Source organism: Lutjanus erythropterus, chromosome 11, assembly GCF_056507025.1.
Source record: "Lutjanus erythropterus isolate fLutEry1 chromosome 11, fLutEry1.hap2, whole genome shotgun sequence".
Lineage (NCBI taxonomy): Eukaryota > Metazoa > Chordata > Actinopteri > Lutjaniformes > Lutjanidae > Lutjanus > Lutjanus erythropterus.
The window spans coordinates 21,678,611-21,695,650 of record NC_139327.1 but is presented as its reverse complement, the minus strand read 5'-3'; the positions used below and the strand labels follow the sequence as shown (position 1 = coordinate 21,695,650).

General features: G+C 39.1%; 1 protein-coding gene across 1 annotated transcript in view; it reads left to right on the top strand.

Annotated features, from left to right (window-relative positions):
- The window catches only part of fat3b (FAT atypical cadherin 3b), a 116,007-nt gene that overhangs the window by 73,125 nt on the left and 25,842 nt on the right, over window positions 1–17,040 (top strand). The window contains exons 32-46 of the mRNA XM_084730630.1: window positions 1,534–1,687; window positions 1,801–2,034; window positions 3,090–3,268; window positions 5,959–6,172; window positions 6,255–6,469; window positions 7,798–7,935; window positions 8,143–8,286; window positions 8,678–8,875; window positions 10,612–10,889; window positions 10,985–11,547; window positions 12,598–12,729; window positions 13,008–13,165; window positions 14,127–14,382; window positions 14,428–14,658; window positions 15,632–15,785. Coding sequence (XP_084586756.1) covers window positions 1,534–1,687; window positions 1,801–2,034; window positions 3,090–3,268; window positions 5,959–6,172; window positions 6,255–6,469; window positions 7,798–7,935; window positions 8,143–8,286; window positions 8,678–8,875; window positions 10,612–10,889; window positions 10,985–11,547; window positions 12,598–12,729; window positions 13,008–13,165; window positions 14,127–14,382; window positions 14,428–14,658; window positions 15,632–15,785 — 3,248 coding nt within the window. The remainder of the gene's footprint in view (window positions 1–1,533; window positions 1,688–1,800; window positions 2,035–3,089; window positions 3,269–5,958; window positions 6,173–6,254; window positions 6,470–7,797; window positions 7,936–8,142; window positions 8,287–8,677; window positions 8,876–10,611; window positions 10,890–10,984; window positions 11,548–12,597; window positions 12,730–13,007; window positions 13,166–14,126; window positions 14,383–14,427; window positions 14,659–15,631; window positions 15,786–17,040) is intronic.

The window sequence follows — 17,040 nt, the reverse complement described above, 5'->3', positions numbered from 1 at the left end:
TACATTATTGTATAATCATTGATTAGTTAGCTGAGGCCCCTAGTATACCTAAAATTATAAATCTTCTCTTGGGTAATTTTAAGGTTGGCTTACCTCAGAAAAATGATTATGTTGAATAATGTTAATATTTGCATACGTAAAATGTGGCTCTGTAAAAAAAAAAGCCAGTATCTGGGGCTGCAGTGGAACAGGATTTGTTCAGTTGAAATATTTATTCTCTCTTCTGCAGTGTACCAAAGTACAAACTCAAAGTGAATTAATTCGAACAAATTGTCTTCGTTTCATATTTCAGGGAACGTACTAGAACTACACCCTATAAACTGGCTTCTACACACTGCTTTTAGTATTTAATATGATGTGTATAAAACTTTTTTTTTATTTTTATCTTGTTTTTATTTGATTTGATTTCCTATTTATCATTCAAACACTCTATTCTACCTCTGCTTTTGACTCTTGAGCTGCTGTAACTAGTTTATCTCATCTTATATGATAATAATCTTGAACATACACTGAATCAAAAGCTGATGAACTGCTCTCTTTAAATCACACAAATGACATAATTCACACAAACAAATGACATGAATCAGTCACTAAAAAGCAATCAACTTCAGCTTTTGTGCTAATCCTACCTTTCTGCTTTAACACTCATCCTAAACTGAGTGTTAATACTTTAGCAAAAGCTGATCTATGAGAGGAAATCAGTGTGAAAAGGGAAGATAATTGGGCTGTAAACTCTTCTGGGGATTTCCCTCTTCATTATTTTTTAGTATGCTGCAATTTTTCAATTTCACATAATTAGTTGAGAAACTTTCATTCTCACTCTAAACGCTTACTAATTCTCTTTGAAATCAATCTTCCCCGTCTCCCTGTCCTCTTCTTATATTCTTTCTGTTCTCAGAGAAGGCGAACCAGTGTAACTACAAAGTGGTTAGTCTACCATTACACCGCAGCAACATCAAATGGATCAAAAGAGCCAGACAGTGTACCATAATTGTGTTGTTGGCACATAATTCTCTTGTTTTTTATATTATTAATTTGGCGGTGGTTGTCGTTGTAGTAGTGATAGTACTAGTAGGAGTACCTGTTGCTCTAGTACAATTCAATTCCAGTTCCAAAAAAGTTGGAACCAGAGAATGTTTTGCATTTTCGAGAGAAATGACACAAACTATCAGCTCCATATCTTATTCAACAATTTTCAGGATAGCAGCATGGTGGGGTACGCTGCAGTGTACGTGGACATACTACAGTCATTTCCCTATTGTGCTGGTCTGTACTCAATGAAATAGTGAGGTCACAAAGTTCATCTCTACACGCAGTCACTGGCAGGAGTGGAGGCAGGGTCAGAAAAGGGCACTTAACTCTGTTGCGCTCGTTCTCTCAGCAGGGATAATGGATGCAGCGGCCAGCAGTTTAATGTGTCTTTTGATGTGTTGGACAGATATTCTTTCAGAGGTTTTTTCACTTTGTGCTTGTATATCTGTGTGTGTGTGTGTGTGTGTGTGTGTGTGTGTGTGTGTGTGTGTGTTGCGTCAGGCGGTATATAGTGCCTCTTTTCCTGAGGACATTCCCACTAACAAGGGCATCCTGACAGTGGGAGCAACAGATGCTGACTCAGGCTCCAGTGCTGAGATCCAATATTCATTGTTTGGCATTGGAGTCGAGGATTTCTACATGGATGCGAACACTGGTATCTATACACATATTGTCCTTTAGTTTTTTTTCCATCATTAATACAATATATACCCCACAAATTCACAGTCTTTTCCACAGCTTTATACACATCTCTCTTTGTTATCTAAGGTGAGCTACGTACGGCCACCGTCATGGACCGAGAAATGACGCCCACCTATAAACTCATTGCCCAGGCAACTGATGGAGGCGGGCTGTTCTGCCGCTCTGACATTTCTCTCAAAGTGCTGGATGTGAATGACAATGCCCCCTCTTTCTCCTCCACTCATTACCTGGCTAGTGTATTTGAGAACGCTGCCCCCAAGGCGTTGCTTACCCGACTGCAAGCCAGCGACCCAGATGAAGGTAAGCTGCAATGATGTTATGCTGTTATGTTGAATGTGTAACTACCAAACAGGGGAGATAATGAGCACAGAAACACACTCCTTCCCTACATGTACTGAATGCAGGTTCATTTAGGCCACTAGCATTCAAACTCTTGACTTGTCCACATGAAGACAAAGTTTTCTGCAATTTTCCTGCAGATGATTGAAAGAAACAATGGGCCTCATGCAGCAACATTCTCTTAAAATTCTCTATTTTCTCTTAATTTTCTGTCAAGAGAAAAAGTAAGAGATTAGTCAACGCCAGATGCACTGAACGCTCTTAACCATCCAAATCTGCTCATACCCAGGTGTGCTGGAAGATGAATCCCACTTGATCATAAACTGGAGGCGTGTAGTGGATCCTTTGTTATTAGCACAGATAATGCCCCCTAAACACTGCATGAGGGCAGGTGTTGTGCCACGTGCAAATACCCTGGCAAAATGCCCAAGAATTGGAGAGATGCAACCAAAAAAGGCTGTATGACAAAGCACCTCGGCAATATTGAAATCTGTTAAATAAACTTAAACAAAATAAACACTGATTTCCAGAGGGAATGATCAGTAACTGGATTGAGTGAGTGAAGGAGTTAAAAATAAGACTGAGAGATTGAAAAAAATCAGTTTTAATGTGCTTGAAGTTGTTGATAAAGGAAAAGAAAAAAGTTTTTTCTATTTTTTTAAAGATTCATTTTTCTTTTCAAACTTTTATTTTAGATATTTAACTACCAGAATTATTTATTAATGTATGTATCAATGTAATTGTTTTGTCAGATCTACAGTCTAAAACCCCTAAAATATTGAATTTAGGTTAATATGAAACAGATAAAAGTAGAAAATCTTTGAAGCAGGAAATAGATGTGTTTACACTGGCTAATCCCTGAAATCAAGGGATACTAACTAAATAAGAACAAGTTATGGATACAGGAAAAAATAGAGTAAATATGTTCATATATCACTTATTGCATGAGGCAGTTTATCACACATAATGCATCTAAATCTGTGAGTGAGCATGAATTTGTCATCTGTTCTCTGCAGGTCTTAACCGTACGGTGGTTTATTCTCTGGTGGATTCAGTCGGCGGGATCTTCTCCATTGACCCCGTTTCTGGGATGGTCATTCTAGAGAGACCTCTGGACAGAGAGAGCCGAGACTCCTATCATCTACGTGTCCAGGCCACTGACCAGGCTGGGCAACAGGGGGCGCTGTCCTCACAGGTTGGTGGTCCCCGTGACACACATTCAATCTCAGCTGTATTTTTGCCAAGCTATCCAGGGAGTATTACTCTTGATCCCAAAAAGCGGAACTTCTGAAATAAATGACAGCTGGAGAATATTAAATAATAAAATGTTAATGTGAACAGTATTGAGATTCAGTCCCACAACATTTATATTTTAGTTGATATAATCATGTTTTTCTTGGTAATTAAATCAGATGCAGAGTAATTAGCACAACCTCTGAGTAATTAACATCAATTATTTCTAAAAACACAAATGAATGTGATTATGCAATTAAACCGTTTTTCCACAATTATTTAATCAGATTTTAGAGACTACATATTAAATTACAGATTAGTCGGCCATGGTTTTATCCATCTGGTGATGTGCAATCTGTATTTCTGTCCATACGCTGGGATAAGAGAGGCCAATGAATAAAAACATGTTGTTTGCAGAGGAGATCAGATAAAGAACCTGGTAGATTTAATCAAGATAAATCGTGATCAAATTGTGCAGTGGGATGGGAAAGATGGGATAAGGTGACAGTTACAGAGGCAGAGGAAAAAAAGAGGAGGAGAACACCATAAAACAAGATGAAACAGTGTTTGCTCTCTCACACCCTCTAGGGTTCTCTTTTGTAAGTCTTTTTGTGGTTGCTCATAAACACAAAGCAAACATAAACCATGTCCAAGTTTATGGACAGGAGTCCTCTGTCCATGGTGCTGCAATGGACTAGTCTGCATCATTACCACTGCTAATTCAAGTAGCTGTAGTTGTAGCTGTAATAGCTGCAGTAACAGTGGCAGTAACAGTAGTGGTTCCAGGAGTTGTAGCAGCATTTGTAGCAGGCATAGTCATATAATGGCTGTACAGTAAAGTCAAATGCAAGTCTCAAGTCTTAACCTCCAAGTCTCAAGCAAGTCCCAAGTTACTGTGGTAAGAATCAAGCAAGTCAAGTCAATGCTCATGTAAAGAAAGTCGCAAGGCAAGTCAGTTTCCATATTTAAATCAGTTTAAAGACAGTGGCTGTGAAAAGAGAGAGCTTTACTGTCAACATTAACGAAAACCATTGCAGCCTGATTACACCTAATAAATCTTACTAATATTTGACATTTCGTGGCATCAATAACAAGCCTCCTGAATGAACAACAGTGGAGAGTGGGAAATGATAATGCAGCTCTAAACTAACCGCCATCATCAACAACATGAGACTTGAATCAAATCTGAGTATTTTTGGACTAGCCCCCTCTATGATAGATGCCTCATGTGTTGACCTCTGCAGGTCTGCCTAGAAAAATGCAAATATTGAATAAAAAAGTCCTTTTGAGTCATCTGTCTCAAGTCTAAGTCAAGTCTTCAGTCATAAATACCAAGTCAAAGTCAAGGTGAATCTTTTATCAGCATTAGTCACGTAACTCTCAAGTCTTTGAGTGACATAAGTCTGACTTAAGCCTAGTCATGAGACTTGAGTCCCCCACTTCTGCCATATGCTGCTCAAACCTAATCATAACTACCTCTACGTTCTAAGTTCTAAACATGTTTTGTGGGTTTTACTGATTTTGCTCATGCATTTTAAGGTGAAATGTGATCTGACAAAGCCTGCCCTGATTAACATGAATTATATGACGTGTCCACAAATTCAAATCAAAAGGCAGACAGCAAAAAGAAACAACAAACAAAAACTTAAAAATCAACAACCTAGCCCATATATCACCAGACCAAACAACTTATTTAGATAACTAGAAGTGAGAAAAAGGCCTCATTCTCATATACAAATTAAATCAAATTATTGTGTGATACCTTCTGGTCAGACGTATGGATACCCCAAGATCTAAACCAGCTGAGCAAAAGACTCATTCATTCCCACCGCAAAAACTAAATTTAACAAGGTACAGTAGCCATAGTGAGTCTGGGGAAATACATAGGCTAGCAGGGGTGTGAAACACATGAATACATAGGCAATATGCAGTATATTTACTTTTAGGATTTGTATATAGTTATTGATGTGCACTTTAATGCTTGCCTGGACTGTGACAATATATCTAATGGCTGCTGTAGTGATTTTAGACTGTTGTTTTTGATTTGCTTTCAGCATGTCTATGTGTTCTTTGCTGTACCACAAACTGCCCCTGAGAAGACAAAGTTTTCTAAGTCTAAATTTTGTAAAGAGACAATGATTAAAGTCATGTAACACACTTCTTCCCAGCCCTCAGCTACAATAAACTTCTCTAAACTTTCAAGATGTATTTTCAAAATGTATAGACATTCAAGGAACACACTCCAGCAGTTTCAAAAATAAAATTTTCTCCTAACAAAATAATAAGGTTAACTGTTGTTTTCCTAAAACATCACAGTCCCCAAAAGGCTGAAACAAATTGACAGTACCAGAAAATATGAACTGAGTCAACAGTTCCAGATTCCATAGAGCAAACAGTATTTATCTGACTCGCTGATGCCACAAATCTCTCGCATTTATGTAGCAGCCAAGAGGTCCTCTTGGTGGACACAGACTTCTATTGATTTCTGCCTCAGTCCCCTATCTTGTTAGTAAAGCCTTTAGTATCTTTGCTCCCATTAATATATGTGGGTTCACTGTCCGTGGTGCTGAAACTGAACTGTCAGGGCCTGGAGCAGTGCAGACTAATAAATTACTCGGGAGTCCTGTTAACAGTCTCTTGTGTCTCCCTCAGGTTGATTTGACCATTCTGGTGCTGGACGTGAATGATAACGCTCCGGTCTTCCAAAGAAGGGATTACGCTGTCACTGTCCCCGAGGACGTAGCTGTGGGAACTGAGGTGCTGCGAGTTTTGGCGACGAGTGTTGATATTGGACCCAATGCTGAGATCACATACCGCATCCGGTCAGGCAACGAGTTAGGAAAGTTCAGCATAGACAGAAATCTGGGTGAGCAGAGGTCATTCCATGGTCCCATATTATATTGTATTAAAGTAAACCCTATATTTACTGTACTATGTGTATGTTTTAGGTTCTATTTCTGTGGCTGATGATTTGGACTTTGAGGTGTGCAAAGACTACTACCTCACCGTCGAGGCCTGGGACAGCGGGAACCCTCCTCTCAGCACTGCTACCATGGTAACCATTGAACTCATGGATGTCAACGACAACGCTCCAGCCTTCAGTCAGGACATCTACAACGTTCTGGTCAGCGAGGATGCATCTGTCGGACAGTCAATTACAAGGGTAACGTTCGGTCTTAATTTGACTTTAAATTAATCTATCTATACTTTTCTCACTTTTCATTATCTTTTGTTTGACTCCTTCAGAGGTGGCAAAAATACACATATTCTTTATTCAATGTACAGTTTTAGAAGCACAGGCAATACTGTAAAAAAAACAAGCCTGATAAAAGTAGGAGTACTGATTCAGCTTCAACACTGTTGGACATTTCTACCAGCTATACAATACTGACTATAAGAAAAAACAATAGACTGTGCTCCAGTGTGCAAACCAGTTTTCAATGTCAGCAACATGATCAACACAAGAACACAACTCAGGTCTATAAAAGCCCTATTCCTTTTGTTAGAAATTCTGTCATCTCTGCAGGACTAACAAAATCTTTCATTCAGCCTCAGCAGAAGCTGGTTCTTTAAGTTCTTTGAATCAACATGTGCCCTTTTTGATCAAAAAATCAATCCCGCGGTGCTAAAAAACCTCTCACAGGCAGCTGAGGGATTCACTATGATTTTTCTCCGCTTTGGAGTCTCCCTCTGTTTGTTTCATCTTGTTGTGTCTTTTACATACGTGATCTACATCATTTCCATTTTGTTTCTTGTTAAGACCAGTGTAGTTTTGTGTTCCTTCCTTCTGTTCTTTGTTTTAGGAGCTGCTGATTAACTAACTCCTCCTGTCCAATCAGTTTCACCTGAATCATTAACCACAAAAGGCCCTTCCTCCATCTCCTACACCCTCTTTCACTCTCTGCAGGAGCAGAGTCCCTCCTCACCACTTTATGTATTATTTGTTTTTTTTAATTTACTTAACATAACATATTGTTAAATCCACTTCGTGCTTCATGTTGCTTCCCCTGAGCCTAGGTTGTAATATATAGCGGCTTGTATAGTGCCATAATACAAAATAAAAATATCATAAAAACAGGCTCCTCTGCACATCTTCCAGCAAAATTTGGCTGAATCAGGTGCATCAAACTTTCAGGAAAAAAATGGGACTAGATGTGAAAATCCAATGCCAAGTTGCACACCTGATCTAGGTTGATTATATGTTGTTTGCCTCATGTCTTTGTCCATTCTGACTCTAATAGTCTGTTTGCACAATTAAAAACTGTAAATTAATCAGTGTTCTCCAGTCCATTTGTTCCCTGAGAGCAAAATTAAAACATCCATTAATTCTCCTCAAATGCATTAAAGCATAAATAATGAATGTAGGGAGTAAAATTAAAGAACTGTCAGAAAAATAAATCCTCAAGTGAGGTAAAGACATCTGAAAACTCAAAACAAAGTGTCCGTACTTTGTCACTCACCATCTCTGCACTCCATATATGTGTTTTCTAGGTGTTGGCAGAAGACTTGGACAGCCAGGTGAACGGGCGAATCACCTACTCGATCCTGAAAGGTGACCGCAGCAACCACTTCTGGATTGACCCTGTAACAGGCCTGCTCAAAGTCAATAAGCGGCTCGACAGAGAACTCGTAAGGATGCATCTTTAAGTACAATATCTCATAAACAATCAATAGTAATTTTCTGGTTCATGAGCACAGCCAAGACAGAAAATTACAAGTCCGCTCAAGGTCAGCGCACAATGAAGTCTCATATTATGCAAGCATAACAGTGCTCACTGTATTGCCTGATACATATAGATGCTATGGCGCTCTCATCCCCTTCTGTTCCACCGCTAGGTGTCCAGGTACTCTTTGTCAGTGCAGGCGTTCGACAGTGGCTCTCCTGCCATGTCCTCCACTGTCATCCTTAACATCGACGTCTCTGACGTTAATGACAACCCTCCAGTCTTCACCCCTCCCAATTCCACGGCCATCATACAGGTAACGGTCTTTGTGTGTTTGCTTATGTTCAGGGTTGGCAGATACCAAACAAAAAAAACAACAATAATTTCACACATAATAGTGATTTAAAAATGATTTTATTGTTCCTCCAGAGTCTGTGATCAGAACTATGGTCTGTTATATATGAGAACAGTGAACGCCTTGTAAAAAATTTACCCTTAATCAGCCTAGATTACATTTGAAAAATCCACAATTATAATATAGTTACATTTTCAAGGATTACTTGATTAGAATTGTTGTTTTTAAAATATGACAGTAAAATTACAAAACTTTTTTAATGATAATCAATGCTCTGTTAACTCATAAAACACCTGTGTGACATGAAAAACAATAATAATAATAATCTCAACTCCTCTCTTTGTACTTCCAGCTAAACCAAGCTGCTGGCACCGCCCTGCTGAAGCTGTCAATCAACGATAAAGACTCCCCCAGAAATGGCCCTCCCTTTGAGCTCCGCATCATGTCAGGAAATGAGGGAAATTTCTTCTCCCTGGACCAGACTGGAACTCTGAGGTCCAACCGTGTGTTTGACCCCGAAGCCCCCAGAGAGTTCACTCTTGAAATCCAGGTTGGCAACGGATGTTTTTAATCACCATTTATTCAGGGAATGTTGACTGACAAATACTCTCAGTTATACCGAGTCAGCATTAGGAGTGGCCCATTACTCACACAGTCTCACGGTTAGCTGCTATTAGAGTCTTGGGTTTTAAAAAGCTAGCCTTATATAGACACGTTTCTATGATGGAGAGGCCATTAACGCCACTAATAAGGTGGTGTAGGAGAAGGGTCTGTGTGTTAATATTGAGCCCTCCACAGTGGTGGGCTCAGGCTGTTTGAGGCATGAAAAAGATGAAAAGGACACCAGCTGCATGCTGCTACATCTTTATTCTTTATTTACCTCTTTTCTCCATTCGAAGGGCACCTTAGAACAGGGGTTCCCAAACTTTTTCATGTTAAGTAGGCCCACAATATATGAACATTAGATCATGGACACCCAATTTGTGAGGATTTTGCATCAAGGAATCCCCCCTGAGTAATTTTATTTATGTTTGAAGACAATAAAGTCTTTGTAGTCAATTATTGAGTAATTTAGGATCACTATAAATTCTAATCAATCAAAACAGCCTACCCTATTTCTTCCCTTCCAAAAAGATGTTATAAATTTGTTATCAAATATTCTGTTCCTCCTTCTGCTGCACACCTCTGTTGGTCCCCTGACCCCAATTTAAAAACCTTTGGCCTAGAGGGCACAGCACTCTTGCACTTTATCGTGTTTTGTCTAGCACGGGGACATCCAAGAGGGCACTTTTGCAGCCATGGACCATGAGACCTCTGTTTTAGGAGTGGGATCCAGCAGTAAGCTGCTGTAAAAGTATTGTATTGGACTTAAACACACTTTTCTATGAGTCCAGCAGTGCTTCTTCAAGTCAATACTTTTTTGTTATCAGTTGTTTTTATTTGAAAAGAGGTAGAACAAATTCATTGCAACAGTAAACATAATATCAAAGTGTAGCTTCCCCACTATGACCATGAAAGGTCAAAGATGTTCAACATCTGCTGCTGCAGAGGTCCATGTCTGAATAGTCCTCTCTGTGGCCCCATGAATTCTGGCGATAGATAGTTCCATGTGTATAATGTACAAAAAGGACGCCAACCATTATGCATGAGTGAGTGAGTGGGGAGGATCCATCTTTTCAATACATGTTTTCAGTTCCAGCTACATAACAATCCATAGTTTTGGTTGTACAGATGCCAGGAGAGTGAGTCTCTAACTGTAAACACATGTGACCCTCTTAAAACCGTCTTTATGCTCTCATCTTTACACAGTAAGAGTCCAAATGCCAGATCAGTTAATACCTTAAAGTTGAAATATGTAACAACCTAGACTTCAAAGTTTGCCCTGCCTCCTACTCCCCGGACTCAAAGCTCAGTCAGGCTGCAGGGACAGTGACATCCAGGTGGACTCAGAGTGTAGGTTAAACACCTGTCCATGTATGTGTCTATTTGGGAATATAATCAAGCCCTGAACCTACACGAGCCCGAGACGAGCACGACATTATAGTTTGACAATGATAAGAGTTCCTACACTGTAAGATGATCAGCTGTTATCTAGAGAAACCACTGTTTCAATGTAGCATGTTTCCTTAATCTCTGATGACATATTATAGTCATTTTATGATTAAGTGCCGTAAATATGTCACATATTTCCCCTTCAAATCAAATATTCCAGCAGAACTTTTACCTCTGTGCTTCTTCACTCTGAGTTGTTGAATATCTTACTGTCACTTTGTTTTGGCCTCTTAGGCGAGTGACTCTGGCAAGCCGAGTCTTACCTCATCCTCCTGGATATTCTTGAGGGTCATCGGGAACAGTCAGTACAAACCCGCCGTCTCCCCCTTGGAAATCTTCATCGTCATGGCAACAGATACTTTCCCGGGCGGCCCGGTTGGTCGGATCTACGCAACCGACCGCGACCCCAGTGACGTGCTGTCGTTTACTCAGAAGCCTCAGCCCAAGAGCATGTTTAAGATAAACAGACAGGATGGCAGCATCGTGGCTCTGCCAGGCCTGGAACCTGGCAGGTACACACCACACCACACAGACACGCTCTCTACCACACACACACAGGCCAAAATCTGGTTGATATGACAAAAAAACTTTTTTATTTCTCTCTCAGGTACCAGATGAATGCCACAGTGAGTGATGGACGCTTCGCTGTGATAGCTGATGTGTCAGTACAGGTTGAACAGGTGACAGATGTACTCCTGCGCAGCGCTCTGACCTTACGTTTCAGCTCGCTGTCCCCGGAGGACTTGCTTGGTCGTTACCTGAGCCAGATTAAACTAATGTTACGGGGACTAGCCGGATGGAAATGGTCACCGGGACAGCAGGATCCCCTCCACATCCTCAGCGTCCAGCCAGTGATGGGGACATCTGACACAGACGTGCTTGTGGCCATGGAGAGGCCGGAGACATCGGGCAGCGGACGGATGGGCGGGTTCTACTCCCAGCAAGAGCTATCTAGAAAGCTGGAGGAGGCAGCAGAGCGAGGCCTGATTCGAGGCGTTTTAGCCGGGGCGGTGGTGGTGAGCAGCGCTTGTTCTGGGGAGCTGGAGTGCGGGGACAGGGTGTGTGAACGGACGCTGGTGATGGAGGGTGGCTCGCCTGTCATCTACAGCACAGAGAGGGTCAGCTTGGTGTCACTGAGGTTCAGCTTTACAGAGATCTGCACCTGCCCCGGTGAGCACTGCACGCATGCTTGCACTTGACAAAGCAATGTAACTCAGCCCCGCTCACATTATTTGTTTCTTCAGTATCTGTCACAGCTGCTTGTCAAAGTGCATTACCAGTAGTTCAGATAGTAGTTCAGGTCATTAGTTCAGATATGAAAATCCTTGAAATCCTGAGATGTCTGAATTTGTGGGGCTTTTGCTACATCTCACATAGATAGATTTTTGTTTTTCCAAAGATGATATTGGATTTTCTTCTAATTGGCTCTGTGTTAGGAAAACATTGGATGTGTCAGAGAATGAGAAAGAAAGTCTGCAAATGTGACTGAACATAACGTGAATAAAACTTTAATGATTTCTGCAGAAGTGATGTTAGATAGATTACCATCAGCTCTGGCTGTTGTTTACAAGGGAAGACAGCAACTCCCATGATCCTATGCCATTTCACATCAATAAACTAAGTCTTTTGTAATTGTTTTAATGTGAGAGATGTGTGATAGACCTCTAGCGGCAGAACTTACATATTGCGCATTATGTTACAAAAATACGTAATGAATTGCCATGACATCTACTGTTAAATTCAACAAACCATATATTTAAAATGTTTATGAAATGTTTTAAAAATAAATCACAGCAATTAAAAAAATTGATTTCTCACCACCTCATAACAAACTTACTTTCCACTGAAAGACTAGGGGCCTTTTAATTTCAAACAGACACAGAAAGTGTTGAATTTGTTTTAGCAGTGTGATGTAACTTAAACGGAAAACAGGAACAGATCAAAATGAGGCTTCTTATTACAAGATTGTGGTGATAGCTCACTTTTTCCATCCTGCCTTGTTCTGAATTGATTAGTTTGCTGTTTTTTTGTTGGTTTAAACAATGACTAAAATTATTAGTCAATGAAAATTAATGTTGTTTTGATCATAGAGGTAGTGTAATACATATATTTAAGAATAAAAGGATTTTTTCAACTGACGTCAGGTGATATTCTGATACCCTGAAGATATCACGCTCTAATACTTCTGTATTATTTCTATATTAACCCCTCTCCTCACAGGAGGGACATGCCCCACTCCTGTGGAGCTTTGTGAAGGTCAGTCCTGTCCAGCAGACATGCAGTGTGTCCGTTCTGGTCCTACAGCGCCATCTGTCTGCCAGTGTCAGCCTGAGAGACTGGACGAGTGTGCAGGTTTGATCCCCTCCATATGTATGACGTTTACAAGACCTCTGTGTATCTGTTTCTTCTGAGTATCAGAGTAGTCGAGTAAATCACCTTGTTTTTTATTTTTAAAAAATGCTAATAAAGTTTATTTGTATTGTATTTATCATACACATTTAGAAAGTGCTTTAGATTCCTGAATGACTTTGTGTTCACTCAAATTAAAGCAAATTCATTCACACAGAAAAAGAAATTAAGTTCTTTCCCTCCAGTTTTAATAGTGTGTCTCTATTTTTTTGGATGTGTAGGCCAAACCTCTCTGAGTTTCTCTGGAAACAGTTACATCAAATACAGAGTGACAGAGAGCGGCCAGAGTGGAGAGATGAAGCTCGGCCTGAGGATCAGAACGCTTCAGAGAAGAGGAGTCATCATGTTCACACGTGTTAATCCCTGTACCATGCTCAAGGTGCACACATTAAGACTGGACTGAATCAACAAAGATTAATTTAATCTGAGATTAGTTCTAATCAGAGTTTAACAAAACTAGGTTTAAAATCTGGAAATCCAGATTTTCTTTTTTTTTTTTTTTTTTTTAAAAAGCAGTCCTCTGTTGCACAATTAAAAACTAATCAGTTTAATAAATCCAAGTTTAGTGATGTCTTGAGTTTAATCAATATGGAGATGTTACTCACCCCAATTAAAATAAATAAATAAATAGGAAATATATTTGAGTGCTGTGGGGACATTGTCAACTCTCTCTCTCTCTCTCTCTCTCTCTCTCTCTCTATCTATATATATATATATATATATATATATATATATATATATATATATATATATATACATATATATATATATATATATATATATATATATATAAAGGTTATTCTTTCCTCTCTTGCTAAATAGGAAATAACACATATTGTTTGCTACCTAGCTAATAAGTTAAGTTAAGAGAAGCTCTTGAGAAAAACTTGTCAGCACAATTATCAACTTCAGAAAAAGAAGACATCATAAAACTCAGCTGGGTTGAATCTGTCCCTTAATTGTCATTGAGAAACAGTCCATCTAAAAAAAAAAAGCAGTCGTTAAACTTCTGCAAGTGGATGTGTAAAGTTCATACTGGAACTTTAATTAAGGTTTAGCTTGGTGCCATTAAATTTAATCTATAAACTAAACTGAGGTTCAAAGAGAGGATTAAATTGAATATTTTGTTACATTAAGCTAAATTAAAAGTTTATTGCAACATAATTTAAAGTTAAACCATGGTTTGATCTGGTTTAAAAATGAATCCTTTGTGGTGCAACCCAGCCTTACATTCTCACGCTTTTATTTCTCAGTGTGAGATCTGCTCTGCAAAGGGTCTAACCGTACTTTAGTGGTTGCATAATTTTTACACATCCGTTTTTTTTTTTCCTTTCCTTCAGATTGAAGGGGGGCGACTCTGGTTCCAGTTGGACTGTGATAACACCCTTGGCATTATGGGTATCTCTGGCAGACCAATAAACGATGGCCTCTGGCACGCCGTTGCCTTAGAGCTGACAAGGAACTACACCCTCCTGTCATTGGATGACAGCTATGTGGAGCGCCGCCGAGCAGCCCGAGCCCCCATTCGCCTCTGGCCCCTGGCCCCAGATTCGTCCTTTTTCTTCGGGGCCCAAGTGAGGCCACTGAGTGGGCAAGGTGAAAGGCCAAGCCCAGGGCCAGGGCGAAGCCAAGGCGGGCCAGCACTCGGAGACCGTGGATCGAGGGGCCCGCCACGAGCCCAGGACGGCTTCCAGGGTTGCCTGGGCTCCCTAATGCTGAATGGAAATGAGCTGCCACTCCAGAATAAGAGGAGCCGCTATGCTGAGATCGCCGGGCTGAGCGAGGTCAAGTTGGGCTGCGTGCTTTATCCAGATCCATGCGTCAGTCAGCCCTGCCTCAATGGAGCCATGTGCAGCAGTCTACCCTCTGGAGGTCTGTTTGATGACAGTGTGAATGTGTTTGGGTGTGAGTCATCTTGTATAAATAAATGACATGAATAAATGTGAAATTCTCTCAGTTTTTATAGCTTGACTGTCAGTTTTAGCATTTTCATTTATGCCTAATTCGAATTTGATGGCTTGTTTGTGCAGTAGTGACCATACAGCCTATTTCATTTCAAATCACATAATATTAGCTGGATCTGAGAGCGATTTATTTTTATTTATTAACCCTTAAATGAATTGCTATTTTCTAATGTATCTAGGCTAAAATAACAAAATTTAAAGATTATTTGTTCTTCTATTAATTTGATTTATTTATCTTTTTTTGGTACAACTTCTTTGAGTGTCCTGAAAAGTGCTACATAAGTATTATTGTTATTATTATTTATTATTATTATTATTATTATTATTATTATTATTATTATTATTATTATTATTATTGTTATCCCATCAACAATGGAAGCTAGAAAAACATGAAAAAATGTGTTAACTGGTGAATTCATCGATTTACCCATTTAAGTGTAAAATAAAGAGTAATCAGTATTTCACACATTTATGTTATTGATTATCTGTGGAGTATAAGCCTCAAAAGTGTGTCTGTGAGTGATTATCACTGTTTTATACCCTTATCTGGGTAATATATCATCCAGGACATTCAAATGTAATTCAGCATTTTTCAACAAGGACATTTAAAATAATTCTTAATTCTTTCTAAAACAAAAAAAAATCATAAACTCAAACAATAACATCACCATTTTGGATTTTTTATACAAACGATGAGTAATTTTTTGAATGTTGATAATTAGTCACATGACATGAGTGAATATTTGACCCATCCCTCCCCCCACAGCCTGTCACATGACTTTTTCTCCCAGGGACAGACAGACAGACAGACACCATGTAAGGGTTATGGGTTTTATGATGATACACGTTGTTATTTGACACATTTTGAATCTCTCTCACAGGGTTTGTGTGTAGTTGCAGCGCTGGCTTCACTGGAGGGCGCTGTGAAATTGAACTGACATCCTGCATGCCAAATCCATGCCAGAACGGAGGGGACTGTAAGCCTTTAGGCAGCGCATTCCTCTGTGGCTGTCCTAGAGGACTCGGGGGACTTATGTAAGATAGTCTGCATTCAAACACACATGCAAACACACACAACCTTAATTGCTGATTGTAAAAAACATTGTTAATGAATAGTGTCCCCAATATAGTACACAATGACAGTGATGATTTAGACACATTAACATCAGCATCTCCCCTCTCGTACACATTCAAACATCAAAGAACATGTGTAGAACACACACACACACACACACACACACACACACACACACACACACACACACACACACACACATACACACACACACACACACACACTCTAATTAGCCTACATTAGCACCCTAGCACCCACTGTGTTGTTTTAGTTGTTATTGTGTGAGATAAATTAGTGTTTCTAATGTAATTCAGCATAATTTCAGTTGTGAAGCCTATAATCATTCTCTAGCTTCCTTCTTAATTACAGCTCAGTAATTGCCTTTGAAATAACCTCTCTGCTCGTGTGTGTTGTTTGGCGGAGTCACCACTAGAGAGCAGTTTTCACTCAAAAGAGAACATGCTTCTGCTTTTTATGACTCTGACAAAGGCAGTAAAAAGCCTTTTGGTGAAGTTGGAATAATAACATTTTGCTGAAAAAATAAATGTTCAAGCAGTTGTTCAAACATTATCAGTAAATGATGAACACAGATTGAAAAATATATTCTGCAGGCAGACAAACACTTATTGATTAAGGAATTGCTTTTCTTGCAGACTGATAAATAGCAACATCACACCGAAATATTTGCATTAAACAACTATAAAATAATGAATAGTCTATTGGAAGACTTTTAGGAAAGGACACTGTGAAAACTCAAAAGTTGAGAAAACTCAAAATTTCAATTTACGTCAATAGATTTTTGAGTTTTAAAAATGTTCTTCAACTAGTTATTTTTTGTTGAGAGTTTAGATAAACTTTCATCTCTGAGTGTCACAAACCCCAAAAATTCAATTTCAAAATCTGGTCACTGTGAGCTGTGAACCTGTTTTATTTGGGTGCTTGAAAATTAAATGGTTGCAATTGAAAACATTAAATTATTAATCATTATTCACTTTCACTTCAATGAGTTTGCTCAGTATTTATTTATTTTATATTATATTTATTTATTTAAATTTTTTTTTGAGGAGTTTCTAGAAGTCAAAGATTCAGTATATCTAAAGCAGACAAGTAAATGATCTCAACTAAACATTATTAGCTGGTAAACGTAAAATTTTGGAGTAAATACATTAAAGTCAAAGTGAATAATGATCAATGTTTTGCTATTTTCATTTAAAC